At 38.9% G+C, this 18805-nt stretch overlaps 1 protein-coding gene across 2 annotated transcripts in view; it reads right to left on the reverse strand.

The window, feature by feature from the left end:
* Positions 1–262: 262 nt before the first annotated feature.
* The window catches only part of MED13L (mediator complex subunit 13L), a 286581-nt gene continuing 268038 nt past the window's right edge, over positions 263–18805 (reverse strand). For both annotated transcript variants that reach the window (XM_004753301.2, XM_004753300.2), the window contains exons 26-31: positions 16578–16736; positions 15023–15199; positions 13647–13804; positions 11014–11175; positions 8804–8916; positions 263–7786 (exon numbers count right to left, since the gene is read on the reverse strand). In XM_004753301.2, the coding sequence (XP_004753358.1) occupies positions 7654–7786; positions 8804–8916; positions 11014–11175; positions 13647–13804; positions 15023–15199; positions 16578–16736 (902 nt within the window). In that variant the 3' untranslated portion in view covers positions 263–7653. The remainder of the gene's footprint in view (positions 7787–8803; positions 8917–11013; positions 11176–13646; positions 13805–15022; positions 15200–16577; positions 16737–18805) is intronic.

Here is an 18805-nt window from a genome sequence, read left to right on the forward strand (position 1 = left end):
GCCTGGACTGGGAGCTGGCTGCTGCAGGGCGGGCCATTCAGGCCCATGAGAGTGGGAGGTGGGATGGTGGATAAGAGGGTCTCTTGGGGTTTTTGTTGATTTGTTGGTTTTTGAATGGGAACGAATGCAAGAGTATTCTGAATGTTTATGGACTGCTTTACGGTAATCGCTGACAGAATTCAAAGACGAACGTTTCTTTCCAAAGTGTTTTGAGAGATAAAAGTAAATAGAGTCCATACACAAAAAAGGCAAAACTAAAAAGTAAAAGCAAATAAATATGTGTATTTTCATAAGAATTGGCTGACAAGTCAAAATATAACACAGAACAGGAAATGCAAATGGTAAAAATCACCCTATTGAAATGAAATGATTATTCTGTTAAGAAATAAAATGCAACAATGTGTATGAAGAACACCTAACACAAAATGACAAAGGTTCAAAATAAATGGTTGGTCAAAGATATAACACCAGGATTCTAATAAAAGGAAACAGGAGTGGCAAAATTAATATCAAAAGATAATTTAAAGCAAAAAGTATTACGAAGGGTCAAGATACAGAGATAAATTACATAACAAAATACATCATAAATCTTTATGCACCAATAACGTAGTACAAAAGAAAAAGGACAGCCCCAAATCGCAGTGGGAAATTTTAACTCCTGCTACCTACCTAGGACAGAATCTGAGGTCTTGACAGGGGTGTAGAAGAAAAAGAAAATACACCCAAGATAGAATTAGTTGGTTTCAAATCTTAATGCTTGGCGCCACACTTCCAGTAGGATGCCTATGTGTCTAACACTCCGAAATGCAGTAAGCCTGGCTGAGGAACTAATTTTTAAATTTTAATTGAATGTTAATTGAACTAATTTTAATTAACATTCAATTAAAATTTAATAAATAGGGATGCAGTATATAATGTTTTTCTTTTCCTATTAAATGCAACTTTATTATTTGGTAGAACTACATTTTATTTTAACCATCGAAAATTTAGCTTCCAGATTTAGATATGCTGTAAATGTACAATAAATACTGGATTTTGAATACTCAGTGCAAAAATAAAAATGCTGAATATCTGACAATTCTTGTAAGATTTTATGTTGAAATATAAGAACCTGGACATAGTAGGTTAAATGAGATATATTATTAAAATTAATCTCACCTTTTTACCTTTTTATGTGGCTACTAAAATAGAGAATTACATTTCTGACTCACATCGTATTTCTGTGGACAGTACTGCCCAACAGGACACACCTTGTTCTGAAGGTTCCAGAGAATGTTTGCAAGAACCAATCATAACTAGATTACATTGCAGTAAGAGAAAATTAGAGTCCAAGAGACTTTAAATTTGAAGAGAACTTTCCTTTATTTAAAAAAGAAAAAAAAAGGAAATGAAGAACTAAGTCTAAAAATAAGAATGAAAATGCTAAAACATCAACACCTGCAGGATGTAATCAGTTTTACCACAGTCCCAGATCAGTCATTTTACCCCTTTCGAGTCAGACACCTCTGAGAAGGGGATGCAGCAGACCCTCTCCCTAGACAAAGGCACACACATGAAGACTTCTGTTTATCATCTGAGCAGGGCCACCTGCATCCAGAAGGCCCCGGGCTCTAAATGCCTGTGTCATCAAAAGTGAAAATAAATTAACTAAGCAGGCAATTAAGATTCAAGGAAAATGAAACAAACCCTTAAGGAAACTGGGAAAAGGAATAGCAAGATAAAAGCCAGGATAAAAACAGCAGAATTGTTAAATCAATGAGCTGTTTCTTTGGGAAAAAATTAAAACAAAGAAATAGCACCCTACTAGAAAATAAATCAAGGAAAGAAACTCTGCGTCAATATTGTTACAAATGAGAAGGAACATATGTGACCAAAAACAACACATTCAGGATTAAGGGAGTACTCTGCACAATTGCATACTAATACATTAGGAAAACTCAATTTTTTTCCTCTATAAAAATCCAAATTACCAAAATTGACAGAGGAAATAGAAAACCTAAATCAACCACCAAGAAAGAAGTTCCTGTATTTTCTAATATATATATTTTCTGCTCTCCAAAAAGGCAGCGAGATGTGGTGAATTTGCTTCTAAATTATTTCCAATTTTTGAGGTGGATTCCACTCTTTCAATAGTCTGTGTTCAGCTAACGTTTCCTGGGTGCCTACTCTCAGCCCAACACAGTTGTCATGCAAGGTCAATGCTCCTGTGTCCCAAAAAAATGACTGGAAGGTCATCAGTTTCATCCTGGGAGGCACACCTGACCTCCCTCGACCTGACAAGGGAGATAACCTCTCTAAGCTTTGTGGAGAGATCTATCAACAGGAACAAAAATTGGTGTACATGTGTATATGTGACCATTATCTCTTCCAGAATGAGAACTCATATGCATGACAGCAGACAGGAAGTTATTTATGTAAACAAGGCGTATAAATTTACTAAGAACATCAAGACCTCTAAGTGAACAAAGATTTAAAAGAGAGAAGCTAACTGACAAAATGTTTACTGAAAGATATTTAAGCTCAAATTAAATAAGACAAGTACTATTTTACATGTTAAATTAAACTGATTTTCCCCCAGAGCACACATTTTGCCTTTTACTCTAAGCTCTGGTGTGGCCGATTTTCCTGAAGGTTGTCTGGCTTTCTGAAACAGGTAGATTGCAATGTGCCATATTTACTAAAGGGCAATGAAGGCATAAAATAGGCAGCAGCAGGCAGGACACACCATGTGCGGCTCATTTGTACGTGGTCTGCCTGATCTGAGTAGGGGGTGATATTAATGACTTTTCAGACAGATTTGCTTTGACGCCTAGAAGTGAACAGCACGGAGTAACAGCCCAGACAAATGCAGTTTTTAGCAGATTATTAAAACAAAACATGTACTTTTCTCACTCCCCTGCTTGTTTAAAAAAACAAACAAACAAAAAAACTGGCACTGACCCTCATGTTGTCTGTGCCTTCCTATCACCTGGTAACTAATGTTTATTGAGGAAATAACCTTTTACAGAGAAAAATCAATACTTCAGTCTTACCCAAGCTCCATCCTGAAGATTAAACTTTCTTCCTCATCAACTTCTATTTCGTATCTGCTTCATTACTTTGGAGTTTAGACAGAAGCAGGAAATGTCAAAAAATCTTTTTTAAAAAAAAACTTGACCTGAAATTTTCAATTGCAGTAGCAGAAGACTGGTAGGTCTGGTTCCAAGTGGAGTAAGATGCCCAGGGCAATCGTTACAACCACACAGTGACCCGGCACAACAGAATTTTCTAATGGTGTCTCATTAGGTATTAATGGCATTAAGTAATTACTGTGGAAGTGAACTTGTTGTCAAGGGGATGTAAACAAGCAAATCATTTAACAACAAGATAACATGGCGATACATTAAAATTGCATTTTGATCGGATTTTAGCATGTGGTAGATTCAAAAGTGAAAAAAAAATGTTCTTTACGTCATGGCTTGTGTGTGTTAAGGACAAGTGGCAAGGACAAGTTTCAGTATGTGGCTCCTGCTTCAGCAGTCTTATGAGAAGTCTGCTTTTAAAATCTTCTACGGACAAACTGCACTTTTTACCAAATATATATATATATATATATTTTTTAGCTCTTTGATAACTGTTGGGAACAAATCCGCGCCCCACACCTTCCTAAAGAGCGGGAACAGGAAGTGGCGTGGAATTGGAGCAAAGCAAATGGCTAGAAGCTGATGGTTCCTGAGCGCCCAGTCAGATTTTTCTTCACCTGATTTGCAAAATGTGTAAATGCACTCAACAGTTAACTTCTCCTGCCTCAAAGAGGTTTGGCTGCGGTTGCCAAATTGGTGCAGCCAGTGCTTATGAAAACAACATTCACAAACTATTGGATCAAGTCCCACCCGATGTAGGAGTTAAGTATCTAAGCTAATGAACACTTGTAAAAGTTATCATCTAATTCTGCTTATTAAAGGGACACAGGAATCACTGGACTGACCTGATTACAATGTGTGGTTCTTTTATAATGCTTTTGGCCAGCAGCATTACAAACAGTGCCGTGGTGACGGGTGAGGCAGAGATGGGAGTGGTCTTCTAACCGAAACGTGGCCTTGCTGTCCACCTTCTTCAGTGGTACAACTACAATAACATGGTCACGGCATTGCCATTTGCAAAGCATTTCTCAGACTCACGCCTGTCCTTCGTTGGCAGATAAAAGAACAGAGGCTGAGCAGTCTCAACAGCTTTCCCTCTAGGCTCCAACAATGTTAAATTCAGAACAATGCATATTTCTAAATGGATGGAGGAAGGTTAAAAGCAAGCTCTTTTAACATTTAGTCAAACTTTGACTGTAAGCTCTGCCAAGTCCTGGGGTTTCCCATTTGAGCTAGATTCTGCCCCTGAGAGCCTGTGGTTCTCCCTAATGGACGGACCCAAGAAGGAGGACACAGTGGCGGCTGTGCAGTCAACCAGCGCCCTGAAGGCACCTGCTGTATTAGATGGCATTCTACTGTCACCAGCCTGTGAACAGGGCAGAAAGCAAAGAGAGATCTGTTATTTCTAAGGAATATCAAAGAGAAACTGGCCCAGACCGTAAAGAGAAAGGAAGTGTAAAACAGACTTATAATTTGCTCTAGGATTGACCACCATCTGTGGGTCATGGATCTGATCTACTCAGAACAGTTACAGAACTAACCACCAGGGCTCCTACTTCAACATCGTGTATGTAGGCTCTCAACACGAATGTGGGAATGCACTAATACCCTGGAGTATGAGAACACCATCTGAGAACGACTGTTGGTTAGGGGGGTCACGGCAGTAAAGTCCTACATCCATCTTACTCTGGAAGGTAGAGCCTGGCTCCTAGCCAAGGAATGTTCAATCCATTACACATACACCTTCTGAACAGGTGTGGATCATTTTGTTACAAAGACAGGATGGGAGGGGAAAAAAGCCACTCAAAGTTTCAGTAATTCAATAATTTATTCCTCTAAAAAAGTGTGTAAAAGTATATAGCTCTCATTCACAAGGTATATATGAATGACATTTAAAATGGAGGCCTTTTAGTATTGTTTCTTTTTATCAAAGTCTTTAGTGTACTGTACCAGCGCTATACTGTAGTTTTAAATGAACTTCACATATTTTTGTATTCTTTCAAATTGTTTGCTATATATAAAAGAAGCTCACTGCAAAATGCTTGAAGGAAAAAAGGAAACAAAAGAAATTCAGAACTTCCCAGAAATGTACAGCTTTTACATTTAAAAAAGGTTCTGAAATATACATACAAGCATGCTGCACAATCCCACCCTCTCCCTTCCCCGCTTCCCCTTTTTAGTTCAAACCATGGTAAGAGTTCTGATTTCTGCAGAATTTCCAAAATTAAAAATAAAAAAAAAAATAAAATAACTTCTCACTCTGTAGCAAATCCAGGGCTTGTACATTTCAGATTAATTCAGTAAAAAACTCACAAGTAAAATAATGCATATTTAAGGGAAATATTATACAGACTTTTTCACACAGAAGTACATAATAAGATTTTTTAAAATCTATTGCCATTCATTTATTTTTGCACAAAAACGTATAAATATGTCACCAGCTTTTCTTAACTTAAAAAACTTAAATAAAAGACACCAGATGAAAACTACCCTTTGCTGCCTTTTTTTTTTTTTAGTTTTTGTAGGGGTTTTGTTTTTTGTGTTTTTTTTTCTTTTTTTTTTGCTTAGAATTGGGTTTTTAGGGAAGAAAAGCCCCTGCATTAAAAACAGCCCATATTAAAAAAAAAATTCAAAGTTCTGATGAATTCTGGGAAAAAAAGCAACCCCAAAGTGGTAAAAGATTACAAATATCTACTTTACAATTTGTCTTCTCACCAAGATAACTTTATACAAGTTTACAATCTTCATCATCTTATGCTCTTCAAAAGGCCTTGAGAATTTTTCCTTTCTGATTAAGAAAAAATAGCACTGCAATATTTTTAAAGTCAATTTTACACTGTACATATTAGATACAAATGGTTTGATATATCAGATTTTTTTTAACCTATACATTGCGAAAGTCACCCCCCCCCATTGGTGGCACAGAGAATAAAATTATCCATTTACAAGTTACTTCTCTGCTTACATATTCCCACCACACAACTTTTTTTAATATAATGTTTTAAACGTTAGATTATTTCAAGAAAAATACTTTTACAAAATCATATCAGTTATTACATTTTTCCTTTTTTTTTTTTGTTGTTTTGTTTTGTTTTTTTGTTAATAACCAGGATATGGAAGTCTCTTGGAAGAACTTTAAAATTTGCATGATTCTCTCCACAGATGACTAGAGCTCAACAGCCTGACCAGAGCGGCTTGCGGGAGGCAAGCCCATGCCCGCTGCCCTCAGACAGAAATACGCTGCAACATCAGGGTCAGAAACGGGGTCTTAAAGACAACCCTCTTGGGCCTGGAATGAGGAGTCATAAAATACTTCAATTAGCCATTAATGCTTTAAAAAGGCATTATTATTTTTTTTTTAAAAAGTCCCACCACAAAGGCTCAACTTCAAGTACTAATTTAATGGTTAAGTTGTAATATTTCTTTGAAATAATATTCCTATGGTCCAGAAAAAAGTCACCATATTTATAACTGATTTTATGAGCAAACACTTTCAATTATGATATGTACATGAGTCCCTTTTGAGCTAATGAGAGGAGAGACCTGGCTTTCAGTAAGAATTCACTAGAAAATATATTTCCGTTGTGACTATATAAAACTAATGAAGGTACTTGCCTCCATGGCTCTGGGTTGAGCTTGACTGCCTTCTGTATAAAAAAATGTTATCCTTCATGAAACGCTGGCCACTTTTAATAAGAAACATGGCAGAATGTTTACCCAGTTTGTTCTTAATAAAGCCTACTGCTGGGTGGTTTTGAATATATTACTTTTTAGGCATATCTCCCCAATCTGTTTTCACTCCTTTTCCGGCTTTTAGGACAGAGGTATGTAGTCAAAGAATCCTATGGTGGATCTGAGTTGGGTTTCAGCTACTGTACCTGGTCCTCATGGATTAAAAAAAAAAAAAATCAAAAAGTCACAAAAAACATGACAAAACAACTTAAAATAAATAAACAAAATGAAGACGCCTCCAGACCTTTTGTTATCTACACACAGGTATGAAGTCAACCAAAGCATTCATGCTGATCTAGATGGGAGCACTAGGGAGACAGAAACCCCATTATGAAGTCATATACTTGAGCTGGTTCTTATCTTTAAAAAGTCCCAGATTATGGAGTTCGGGTAACCCACAGGCCATACACCAATAACTAGAGGATTTCATCCAAAAGGGCTAAACTGCCCTTGTTTTTAAACAGAGACTGGAAACACAGACTCTTGTGCAAAAGGATACTGTCTCTTCTGTTTCCCTCTTAAAAACCAGTAACAAAAAAACTTCCTGTGGACCAGTGGTTTGGGGCTGCACACACCATAACCCTGGCTAAAAGTCACTGCTTATGGAAGTCTCCGGGTCCACGAGAGAAGTGTCAGTGAATCCCTCTGGGAATGAGCACTGCAGAGGAGTAATCACAGTGCAGGACTGTAGAGCGTGGTCTCAAGAAGAGGACGTGGGGCATTTGCAGAGTGGAGCAGGCTCCTCAGATGAGGCTGCAGGAAGGAGGAACTGAGCCAGAGAGAACAAGTGCTTTTCCAATTAAAGTATATTCATGATGGCGTTGTACAACTGAGTGAGCACCACAAAGTGGACGGGAAGGCAGGAGGTGCGGTCCTGGGTGGCCGGATTGCACGTGAGCCAGGACAGAGCGTTGTACTGCTCCAAAACAAACCTGCCGGAGAGAAGACACAGGTCAGAGGCACAGGTGCAGCAGAGGGACGCTGGCTGTACATGTGAGCATTCCAGATGTCAGTGGAGGAGGGCCTGGGTCATTCTTGCCCTGGGCCCTGCGGTCCTTCCTTTCACGTACCCGCTGCACCTAGCCCTGCACGACTGCCACAGGCGGAGTCACACGTGCTGTCTGTATAAAACGGGCACCTGGTTTCAAGGAATTCATATTTAAAAAAAAAAAAAAAAAAGGCAAGTGAAATAGCTCATGGATATCTTTATATTAACTACTGAAATGATTCTGTTTTTCCTACACTTGATATTATTCCGATATAATTTTGATACAATTGATATAATTATTAAAATTAACTTCAACTTATTTTACTATTTTAATATTGCTACTAAAAAAATTTAATTAGATTGTGGCTCCCATTATATTTCTCTTCAACAGTGCTGTACTAGAGACTCTGAAAGCCAAAATCATGTTGATCAGGTTTTTGCTTAATTTCCAAATCATTTAAGAGTTACCAAACACTAGAAAAAGCTTGCATATTTCCGTAAGGTACATGAAGATTGTTTATGACCTGCGAAAGTGAAAGAGAATTAGTGTACACTTCTGGGAGAGATGTCCCAACTATGGAATTTATGTTCCAGTTAATTTTATTTATAAAATCTATGTCGGGGGAGTAAAAAATTGATGTTTTCAAAGCCAAGTGCTTTAAGTTCCAGGCTCTGTCTTCTAACCACCCACCCCCTAATTCTGATCTATTTTCATCACTATAAAATGCCTCCTTTAAATAGGAAGCACAGGCAATTGTACTCGTACATACCTATGTAATTTAACAAAGTATACTATCCAGTGCTCACACAGGGGGATTACAGCTTTCACTGGCTAATCAGACAGTGCTCCCTGCACAAAAGGCAGTACACTTTCCACACTTAAAACACCTTGGAAAAACAAAACTGAAGGAAGATTATTTCAGTAATCTTGTACAGTTATGTTGCCTATGTCTGTATCTACCTTAAAACATCAGATGTGGTTTTGGAGTCAAGAGGATGTGGAACCCGCTGAGAATTCCTGGCAGGGAGAAGTTCGTCCGTCTGTGCTACAGAAATGTGGTGATGCAGCGAAGCCTGGCAAAAGAACAAAGGCAGTTACCTTCCTGGCCTCATCAACCACGGAACAGGAAAAAAGGCAGACCCGCGTCAGCTGGCAGCAGATGCCCCCTGGAGTCCTCAGAAGTCACTGCTTCTAGAAGCCTGAATTTTAAACTCACAGTAACCCAATGTGGTCCCAACTAACTCCATATATAGCTTTCCAGCAAAAACAAATGCACTGCAAATGATTAGATACCGTGCTTCTTTGGGTTTTAGTCTCTAAAAGGTGACAAAGTCTGGATATGACTGATTGTCTCCTTCTGGTAGTCACTCAACAAGTTCTTCTATCCTGACTTCCCATAAGCTGACAGATCTAGAGGCTCAAATTAGGCTCAGTTTCTTTCTGGGGGAGGGAGGGAAACAGGGTGCATGAACACTTCATAACAGATGCTGTGTCCTTCTTACCGCATCCTATCAGAAGGCAACTAATGTCTGCTGTCCCACTTGAAGTGCAACTGATCACTGGGTAAGAGGTTATCAGCATGCTCCATTCATTATAAAGTTCCCCATCAATTTTTCACCTAATGGCTTTAGCATAATTTTACTTTCTTAAATAATTGAGAAATACAGTATGTGAAGGAGAGTTAATATAAATGCTTTTCTATTTTTTAGTTTCCCAATTAATGAATTGTTGCTCAAGTAGCTTCAGAAGGTGTCTGAGAAGATGTTCTGGATTTCAATACAATTATGAACTCATATATTTGTTTCAGTCTCCTGCTACCATTGCTCTTCTTTATGTTCAAATTGTCCCATCATTGGTCAATGGGAACCCTCCAGTAGGTTCCTGGGTCCTTTGAAGTAACTCTAATTATCTTATGCAACTTTCTTGCTTTTTGGTATGACAACATACCATAGATTCATCTTGAATATTTCTTACTTCAGACCTATAATCAGTCCTTTCTTCAAAGGAACTCTGGTTCTTTCAAATGATAAATGGTATTTCAGAATGACAATTATAGCAAGAGAATTGTTTATGGATATGAAGCTGTTACTGCTCTTAAGCTTTTTCAGTAGACCGAGCTAAAAAATATGTATGCCTTAAGAGGAAAAAATAAATCTAGGTTCATCCTGACAAGTCTAATCGGAAATAATGAGGACATGGATTTTTTATGTAACTTCCTGGGTTTCATCATAGCATGTCATAGCCATTAAAGGAAATTGCTTCAATTGTGTTTGGTTTAACCTCTCCTGGTTTCTTTTTGGAAACACAAGCAGGTGTGTGCATGCACGCACCTTATCACAATTACTACAAGGTAATCTACACTCAGTAGACTGAATATACAACAACAGTCCTCGCTTCATTGTGGATAACTAACACCCCACTGAACGGATGTCCTAGTTTATCCAACTAGTCCCTTACTGGTAAACGATTCGGGTGCTTTCACTTTTTTGGTGTTGCTAGTTTCTTCTGAACAGATGTCCAGAGGTGGAATTGCTGCATCGACAGGGAAGCATGTGGGGTTGTGTCACCTGGCTTTCCTACTGGCACCAGGGCTATCTCCCCCACAGCCCTGCCAACAGAGCATGTTGTCAAATTTCTGGCTTCTTGCCAATCTGTGGGTGAGACATGGATTTCATTCCGGGTTCTTTCATCCAAAGTGGGAGATATTTTGTTTTAACCCTTAAATTCCAAGATCTACAAGAATGAGCATGTGTCAATGTAAATTTAGCTGCCTCCTGCCCTACTCTAATGAAGGAGCTGAAGCCTATGGCAGAAGAGGAATAGATCAGTCAATAATCACCTCCGCCCAAGCTCACCTTCACCAATGGCAATGCAGCATGGACTGACACACAACCAAGTGTCCACCTGACTCGTGCCCTGTGGGCCCCACCAAGTCTCCACGTTGCGTTAACGTGATTGCTTCCTCTGTGTTAATGGTTTTGGGTTCCTCTCTTGATTTACTCCCCACCCCACCCCCCACAAACTGTATTTAAAATCCCCTCAGAGTATAAGAAGATGTGAAAGAAACAGAGAGCACAGTAAGACTGTGCTAAGATTCAAGTCTCTAACCAAACCCGAATTTAAGCATAAGACCCTCTTCCCCAAAACTTCAAATATGACAGCAAACCAACCTTTAGGAAGAGGGGGCACTGGTTCTGAGCCTGTGGACATGATGACCAAAACCACTGGGGGAGATTCTCCGCTTTGGCAGTTGATACAAAATACCCGAGGGCCAGAGGCTGCTGCTTCAGCTCCTCAGGTGCCTCTCTAGAGAGAAGACGCTCACCCTGACTCTGAAAAACAAAGTCCCAAGAGCATGATCAGCACTCATCACTTCGAAGAGAGCTCTGCAAATCAACTTTTTACCAAGTCACTCTGCACACTGTGGACCCCCTTCTGGCAGCTTTTCGCACAAAAACGCCAGGTGACTGAGAAAGGTCAACAGGGGAGGCACATGGTCTTTGCTGCATGCGAAGACATCTGATAAATATGGCCCAGGCAGAAGGTTCCAGCAAAACTAACTACATCTACATGAGTCAGGCATAATACAGGTTTATTTGCTCTGGTTTCTTTTCTGTTAAAGTAAGATCGGTTCCATGGCATCAGGCATCAAACTAAAGGTGGAAAGGAAGGCCTCCGGCTGCTGAAGGCACTCCCACACCCAGGTGCTCTTTCACCAGCAATCAATCAAAACACATGAGCGCACCTGACTGTCTAGTGTCAACAACACGGATGTTAGGAAAACGTAACACTGCACCACTCCTTGTGTGACAACAGTGTCCCTGGCCCCCCATAGTGGTGTAAGATCTGCTCAAGAAGAGGTTTTGTTTTAATTTTCAGCAAACTCCTTAATATGAAATCTCTGTGAGAGCCTTACTGTGCATTTGGCAACTGATATTTTCCTCATCTTTGGTTCTTTTAGCTGGCTCCAAGAGCTGAAAATTACTTTTTATGCAAGCAGTAAGAAGTCATCATTTGTTTTCAAAGGCCTTCTTTTTGGAGGAAAAAAAATAGTCCTCAACTATCATATCAAATTGTATTAATTCTGAGTTGATCAAAAAATGAAAACTTACTGTAACCCTGAACAAATTCTTTCTGCTGTTGTAATGCCTTAACTGGCTATCAAAAAATATTTAATGCTTCAGAAAGGGGAACTCCTGAAAGCTTCTCAGGGGTCACTGGGCTGCAGGTGCTCAGGACAAAAAAGGGCCACTTGACCAGTTTCAGAACATGCAATCTTGGACTTCAGGGCCTGAGGTCTGACAAAGGCAGAAAGTACAGCAAAGCTCTGTTTCTTACAAACTCACATGGCACTTCAAAGACCAATTCTTTGTTCCTGGATAAGCTAAAGTGCAATCAAGGGCACTGAAAGGTGGTTGTTATAATTTCCATTTCTCAGATAAGGTAAATGAGGCTAAGAAAGGCCAAGAAAGCTTGATCAAGGTCACCATGCTAGAAGCGATGCAGCTATAACTCACAGCTACATCTATCAAACTCCAGGGCATGTGTTCTTAGTTGCTATGCTATTTGCCTCTAGAATTCAGATTAATCCTAAATTAAAACTATCTGACATAAAATCTGAAATCTTGGTTCCTATCAGAACAATCTCCAAAGAACCTATAAACTGTCATTAACTGACAAATGATTATGGAGGAAATAAAGACATTTAAAAAACTCTTCCTTCTAGAAAGGAGGACTGGAGGACAGGCAGTTACATGAGGGTAAGCCTACTGAGTCACTCTTTCCTGGTTTTATATGCTCTATGACTAATATTCTAAATCTTCTTTCTTTTGACTGTCCCTCAATGAACTCCAGGCTGGCATCGAAAGTCCCACGGACAGAAACCTAAGTCCTCTTACTACAACTCTGTCTTTAAATGAGTGTGAGAAGAGTTGTTTATGCTTGCCGAGCTTAACATAGTAGACAGAGCCATTTTTCTATGTCTTAAACCATCAATCTCACAATATTTTAAATAAAATGTACAAAAGAGTGATAAGGCATGAATCATCTAGCTTTTAAACAAAGTTAACACAAGCTACAGCAGAACCTTTTATTCTTCGATCCTGTTAATCCACCTCCAACATCCCTGGGATATTTAAAGATGAAAACTAGTTGTCGGCTTTGATGTTTTTCCTTAATACTGGGGCATGAGCCTGGACACATCTACAAAATCAACCTTTCATGGGCCCTTGCCATTTCGAAACCCGGCTAAAGGAAAAGACTGGAACTATATACAAATAAGGCACCATGATATTAAACAAGAGTAAAACTCGTTTCAGAATAATCAGAAAAATCAATCATCAACAATGTGTTCTTCAATTAAGACAGTCACTTTACATGTTAAATAAGCAGGCCTGTCAAACTAGCCCTGAAAAGTCACTATTTTGGCAAAAACAAACAAACAAACAAATAAATAAATAAATAACTGGAAAGCAGCAAGCAACCAGACCTAATTTTTGCTAAGAAAACAGTCATGGCAAAAAGAAAAAAAAGCAAGCCTCCCTGCTGTAATAGGGCTATTCTTCTGATAAAACATATTCATCAGGAACATTTTCAGGAATAATGATCCATTTCATTCTAATTCCTGCCTTCAATCAAAACAGAACAACTGCAGGGTCACTTTTCCACAGTGATTTCTCTTGTACCAAGGACCAAGACCATCAAGAAGAAAGGTGCATGAAGTAAAGAGACAATCACCCTCTGGAAGATCATTTTCCTTGAAGGCTGAGGCTGTTTTAAACAACCTACTTTAAATCATCCTTACCCGACTGTGCTGGAAGTGAGAGCCTACACCAATTCCAGAAGGAGAGCCTGGGGAAGGAACTGGGGAGGAGTTGGGAGAGGAATGGAGGTTCCCAGTCATTAAAATGCCAATATCATTGTCCATATCATCTGGGAATGGAAGGTCAACAAACATGTCATCTAGAAAGGAGGGAGGAAAATCACAGAAATTTAAAAAATAATCCATATCCACAATTAAAACAATATTCAGTTTTGTTGGCCCAGGACTGTTACAAGCACACACTATTAACAACTTGGTAAGACTTATTAATGTGTTGTCTACTGGATGCAAGATGCTGAGAATTATTTTTGCATTTTGTATTCTCTTCAATGATCTTCTAATGTGAAGTATTAAGAGACTGGAGAAATAAAGAACATAAAACAAAACCCCACACTCTGTGTAGCTTCCAAAGACACATAATAAGTTATGGCAAAACAGCTAAGGAAGCGATTTAATTATTAAACAAAGTTAAAACTGACACCATCTAAGAAAACAGCAGACTCCATCTACGTATCCAATTAGCATCTAAAACACTGGAGGCTGAATTAATACATATTAATAGGTGTGAACTGCCCTGAAACTGGAGGCCTATCCCAAAAGCAGATCAAAGCATGATGTTTTCATTAAGAAATCCTCTCCTACATTATAAAAGTAAGGTACACACACAGCAGAAAATTTGGAAAGAGAAGTATAAAAAGGGAAAACTATCACCCAGAATCCAAGTACTGTGAATGTTTTTGCTATGGTTTTTTTTCTCATGTTGTATTCCATTATGATCACACTATGTATAAATTTTGGTATCCTTTTAACCACCTGCCCTAAACAGGAGTAAATGTGGGCAGCTATTAAAAAAATCTCCAGAAAACAATGCAAATGGCTACATAATACTGGGCATTTTAGTTTATAAGTAATCACTACTTAACAAATGCCTTAATAGATAATCAAACCAAAGAAATCTATTAAGAATAATCAAATAAGGAGTTGTTTTGGAGCAAATTAAATTCCCAATGATTAGCTAAAGACAGGAACTATTTCACACTGTCTGGGAATCTGCAGACTTCTCAAATCAGATCAGTGTTTACTGTAAAAGTGGCCAGGCACGACCAACCTGGTATTTTTGCCTTTGGGGAAAAACTAATTACACAGGAGAGGAAAATACTTTTTTGGTCCTGGTAATAGTTGTACATGAATCCTCAAATCCAAATAGATTCTCCAACCTTCAATCCCCTCTTTGTGTTTTTTTTAGGTTTTTTTTTTTTTTTTTTGGAACACATGCAGCAGCCCACTGACTCCATGCTTCAGCTCTGCATGTTGCTGGAGAATCTGAGCTCTATGCTTCCATGGCCTTCCACACTCACCATTATTGGGGCTAAACCCATCTTCATTGGGATAGTTGGCTGGAGCCACCTGGATGGTTGATGATGTTGGGAACACCAAGATGTGTGTACAGGAAGCATCTTGAGGGGTGTTCAGCTGAGATGACTGCATGTTCAGAGCGGTACTTCGGCCAAAAACAGAGCCCATCGTGACGGCATCTTTAAAATAAAAAAAAATTTTTAAAAGGAAAGAAAGAAAAAAAAAAAAAGGAAAGAAAGAAAAACCATCAGTTCCTTTTGTGCATCAGTAAACAACTCCAGAAATCAAGTTTTAGGAGGACCTGAGCTAGAGAGACAGGAGTCTGACACAACTGCTAAGATGGACACACATTTACAGTTCCACCTAAGTGTGTAAATATCTTTAAAAAAAAACAAAACAAAACAGACTCAGAGCATACAGTTATGATAACCCAAGCCTCATGTTCTATGGGGAAGGTTAAGATAAAACTGGACTGTGCCCACTAAATAAGTTTTAATTACTTATGTAAGAAGCATTTCTAAAAACAAACCTCACACTTTCTTCCTGTGATTGCTCACAATTTATAAAGGACTGTTCTCCTAAATGATACAATTCTGTAGAAATGGTACCATTCAACTAATAATTATGATAACTAGCATTTATTGAGTGCTTACTACAGGCCAGATTCTGTGCTAAGCTCTGTATTCACCGATGTCATGTCATTCCGTCTTCACAGCTACCTTGAGGCACGATTATATCCACATATCATATGGAGGACAGAGAACAAAGAAGTTATGAAATATGCCCAAGTGGCGCAGGCAACAATGAACCTAGGGTCTAATGAGGCCAACAGAGGACACCTGCTTCTCACTGGACTGATGACAAATAAGCTCATTCTCATAAAACGCTACTGGTTTTTATAGGGAGTAAGTGGACAGGATGTCCCATTTGATCAGAGGCATATCCAGAGAATAAGAGCAGACTGAAAAAGGTAGAAAATTAGATAGAAAATTGCTTAGTTATAAAATTATCAAATAGCTTAGTTGCTAATTTTTTAAAATTCTATGGCCACAATCTTTTGCCTATCCACACACTGGCACTCCCATTTACTATGCACTTACTCTGGGCCAGATATAGCATTAATCACTTCACCTTTCTACTTGTCTCACCATTCATCCTCAACCACATCAGAAAGACTCAAATATCCTCATGAGGCTGCTCAGACATTGTCAAGTATTTGTCTTCAAAAGGATATTCAAATATGTATCATGACGGTAGTGTTCCCTTCTGGAGGGTGATCCTCATACACCAGCAACAATCATGGTCAAGCCACAGTAACTGGCCATGACTCTAAGAGCTCTCAGTCTTAGCCTCTCTTCCAAATGATGATCAACAAAGACAAAAAAAATCACAAACCCCTGCCTTTGGAAGAGACCAAACTTCCATTTTTGAACCCTAAATACAATCTTCTCTCACAAAGATAATGAAGATCTATTCCACACTTATCTGTAGACTTAAGTTTGAGTGAGCTGAACTGATGTGATACCTAATTACTGAAACTGACAAGAAGAGATTCACCTGGCATCACTACGAAGGACCCCTGGGGCTCCATGGCAACCAGGCAGGCACTAAGGATTGAAGGAGAGTCTGCGGCAGAGATCCCACACATCCGGCACACGTCCTTGAGCCGTTTACTGATTGTCTGTAGTGAACATTCTCCAAGGAGGATACTCCAATCTGAAATCAAATATCACGGTCATACTCAGTCTTTAGAAATTCACTGATAGGAAGCTTAAATGTTTTAACAGATTTGCCTGGTAATTGAATTTCCAGGATTGGCCCTAAAGGGAATAAGGCTTTGTACAGGTTCCCCTCCTTACTATAAAGAAAACGTTATTTGACCTTTCTTACACTTCATTAACAAAGGAACAAAGGCCTACTATTCTGTAGACTGAAATCATGTCTGAAATGAGCTGGAAGAGTCCGGCACAAACCCACATAGATTTAGGTGCTTCAGATGCTTTTTCGTGATGAGGCCAACTTGTTCTATCCTTTCCTCTCCCCTTCCTTCTCCAGTTCTGGTTCTTGCACTCCCCTCCACCCCACCCATCAACCCTCCACTTCCCCCTGCCCCTCCTCAGCACTTTTCCTTAGAAGAATGGCTAGTTGGAGGCAAACCTCAGGTATGTTTACTGCTGTAGACTGGCTGTTTCCATGAACGGCAAGCAGTATAGAAAAAAGGGGAACCCTTCTAAGAAGGCCCAAGAGAGCTGATAACAATGGGTGTGAGTGAAGTGCTCCAAGAGACATCACACAAGTCGTTCAGATTAAAACGCTGGCACGAATTCTCTAATATTTGCTTATTGCCTTAACACAAAGGCACTATGTGTCCTCAGAGAACTGTAGAGGGTTAAGTTACTCTGGGAATGGAAAAGCACTAGTCTTCTCTTTGACCCCCACCACACATGGAGCATGCCAGGCTCCTACAGCAGCACATGCTGTCCAGGTCCCGCCCCACTGTCCCAGTGAGGAAAAGCTACTCCACCACGGGTTTCCACTTTTACATAGTTTTATCAAACACACTGTGCTCCCTTTAAAGAGGTGAAAGGAACAACTGTTCCTTATTTCATATTCCTAAAGAAAATTACGCTGAAGTGGCTGAAATAAAAGACATGAACAATGTATTTTTAAAAGCCACAGAAAAATCAAACAGGCATGAGTTTTTAAAACCAAGTGAGAAAGAAAAGGCAGTATATGAATTTTACTACAAATACTCTGGTGCTAAAAAAATAAAAATTCACACAGTTGACTCTGAACTCTGTAGGCTCACATACAATACTATCCCACAGAAATGCAATGTGGTGCAGACCTCAGGTCCCCAAAAAATGAAATATAGATTGGTAAACTGATCTCCTGTACACTAGGCTCTTCTTGAATGTATCAGACCTCCAGGCTCCCGAAAGAAGATTCATTTTTAAAGAATATTATACTTACAAAAGACAAGGGTAATATTTTCTATTGGCCTATAGTGTAACTAGTAAAAAAAATTTTACACACAATAGATTCCTAAGAAAACACTTATACTTATTTTCATGTAATATAATATATGTATAAACTGCTTTTCAACCCTAATACTTAGCCTACTTGAGCACTTGCTACAATGCAGGTTGTATCTGTATCAGGGTCTTATTTCAGAGATTTCATAAATATCTGATATAAATTGCATGCAAAGAAATAATATGTGAACTCTAATACAAGGGCTCCACAAACTATAGCTTACGGGCCAAATCCTGCTCAGCACTTGTTTTTGTAAACAAAGTTTTATTGGAACAAAGCAAAATCCATTCACTTAGGTGTTGTTTGTGGCTGCTCTGACTTTACAATGGCAGAGTTGAGAGGCTGCAACAGTGACAAGCTGGCCAGCAGAGTTGAAAATATTTACTACCTGGCCCTTTACATAGAAAGTTTGCGGACTCTGCTCTAATATAGGTGAATACACAAAACCACCAGGCTAATTTGTGACATATGATTTGCTTTTGTGTAGACCTTAAGGGGAACAAAAAAAATTTCTCCCATCTGTATGTATACACTGAACTTTTTATAAATGTATCATTAATTAATAAGGCTTTAAAAATAATCTAGAACTATTCATACTGCTCACATAAAGTAGATATAGTAAGACAGCAAATGAGCTTGGCTCAAAGCCAGGCAACACCGCTGCCAGTGGTCAGTTGTGCTGTTAGTTATTTTTACTGCTTTGTAACTGACTGTTATATTTATGATGGGAACTATTAGCAGCTGGTAGG

The sequence above is a fragment of the Mustela putorius genome, unplaced genomic scaffold (genome assembly GCF_011764305.1).
Source record: "Mustela putorius furo isolate JIRA1106 unplaced genomic scaffold, ASM1176430v1.1 tig00537248_pilon_pilon_pilon, whole genome shotgun sequence".
In the NCBI taxonomy this organism is placed as follows: domain Eukaryota; kingdom Metazoa; phylum Chordata; class Mammalia; order Carnivora; family Mustelidae; genus Mustela; species Mustela putorius.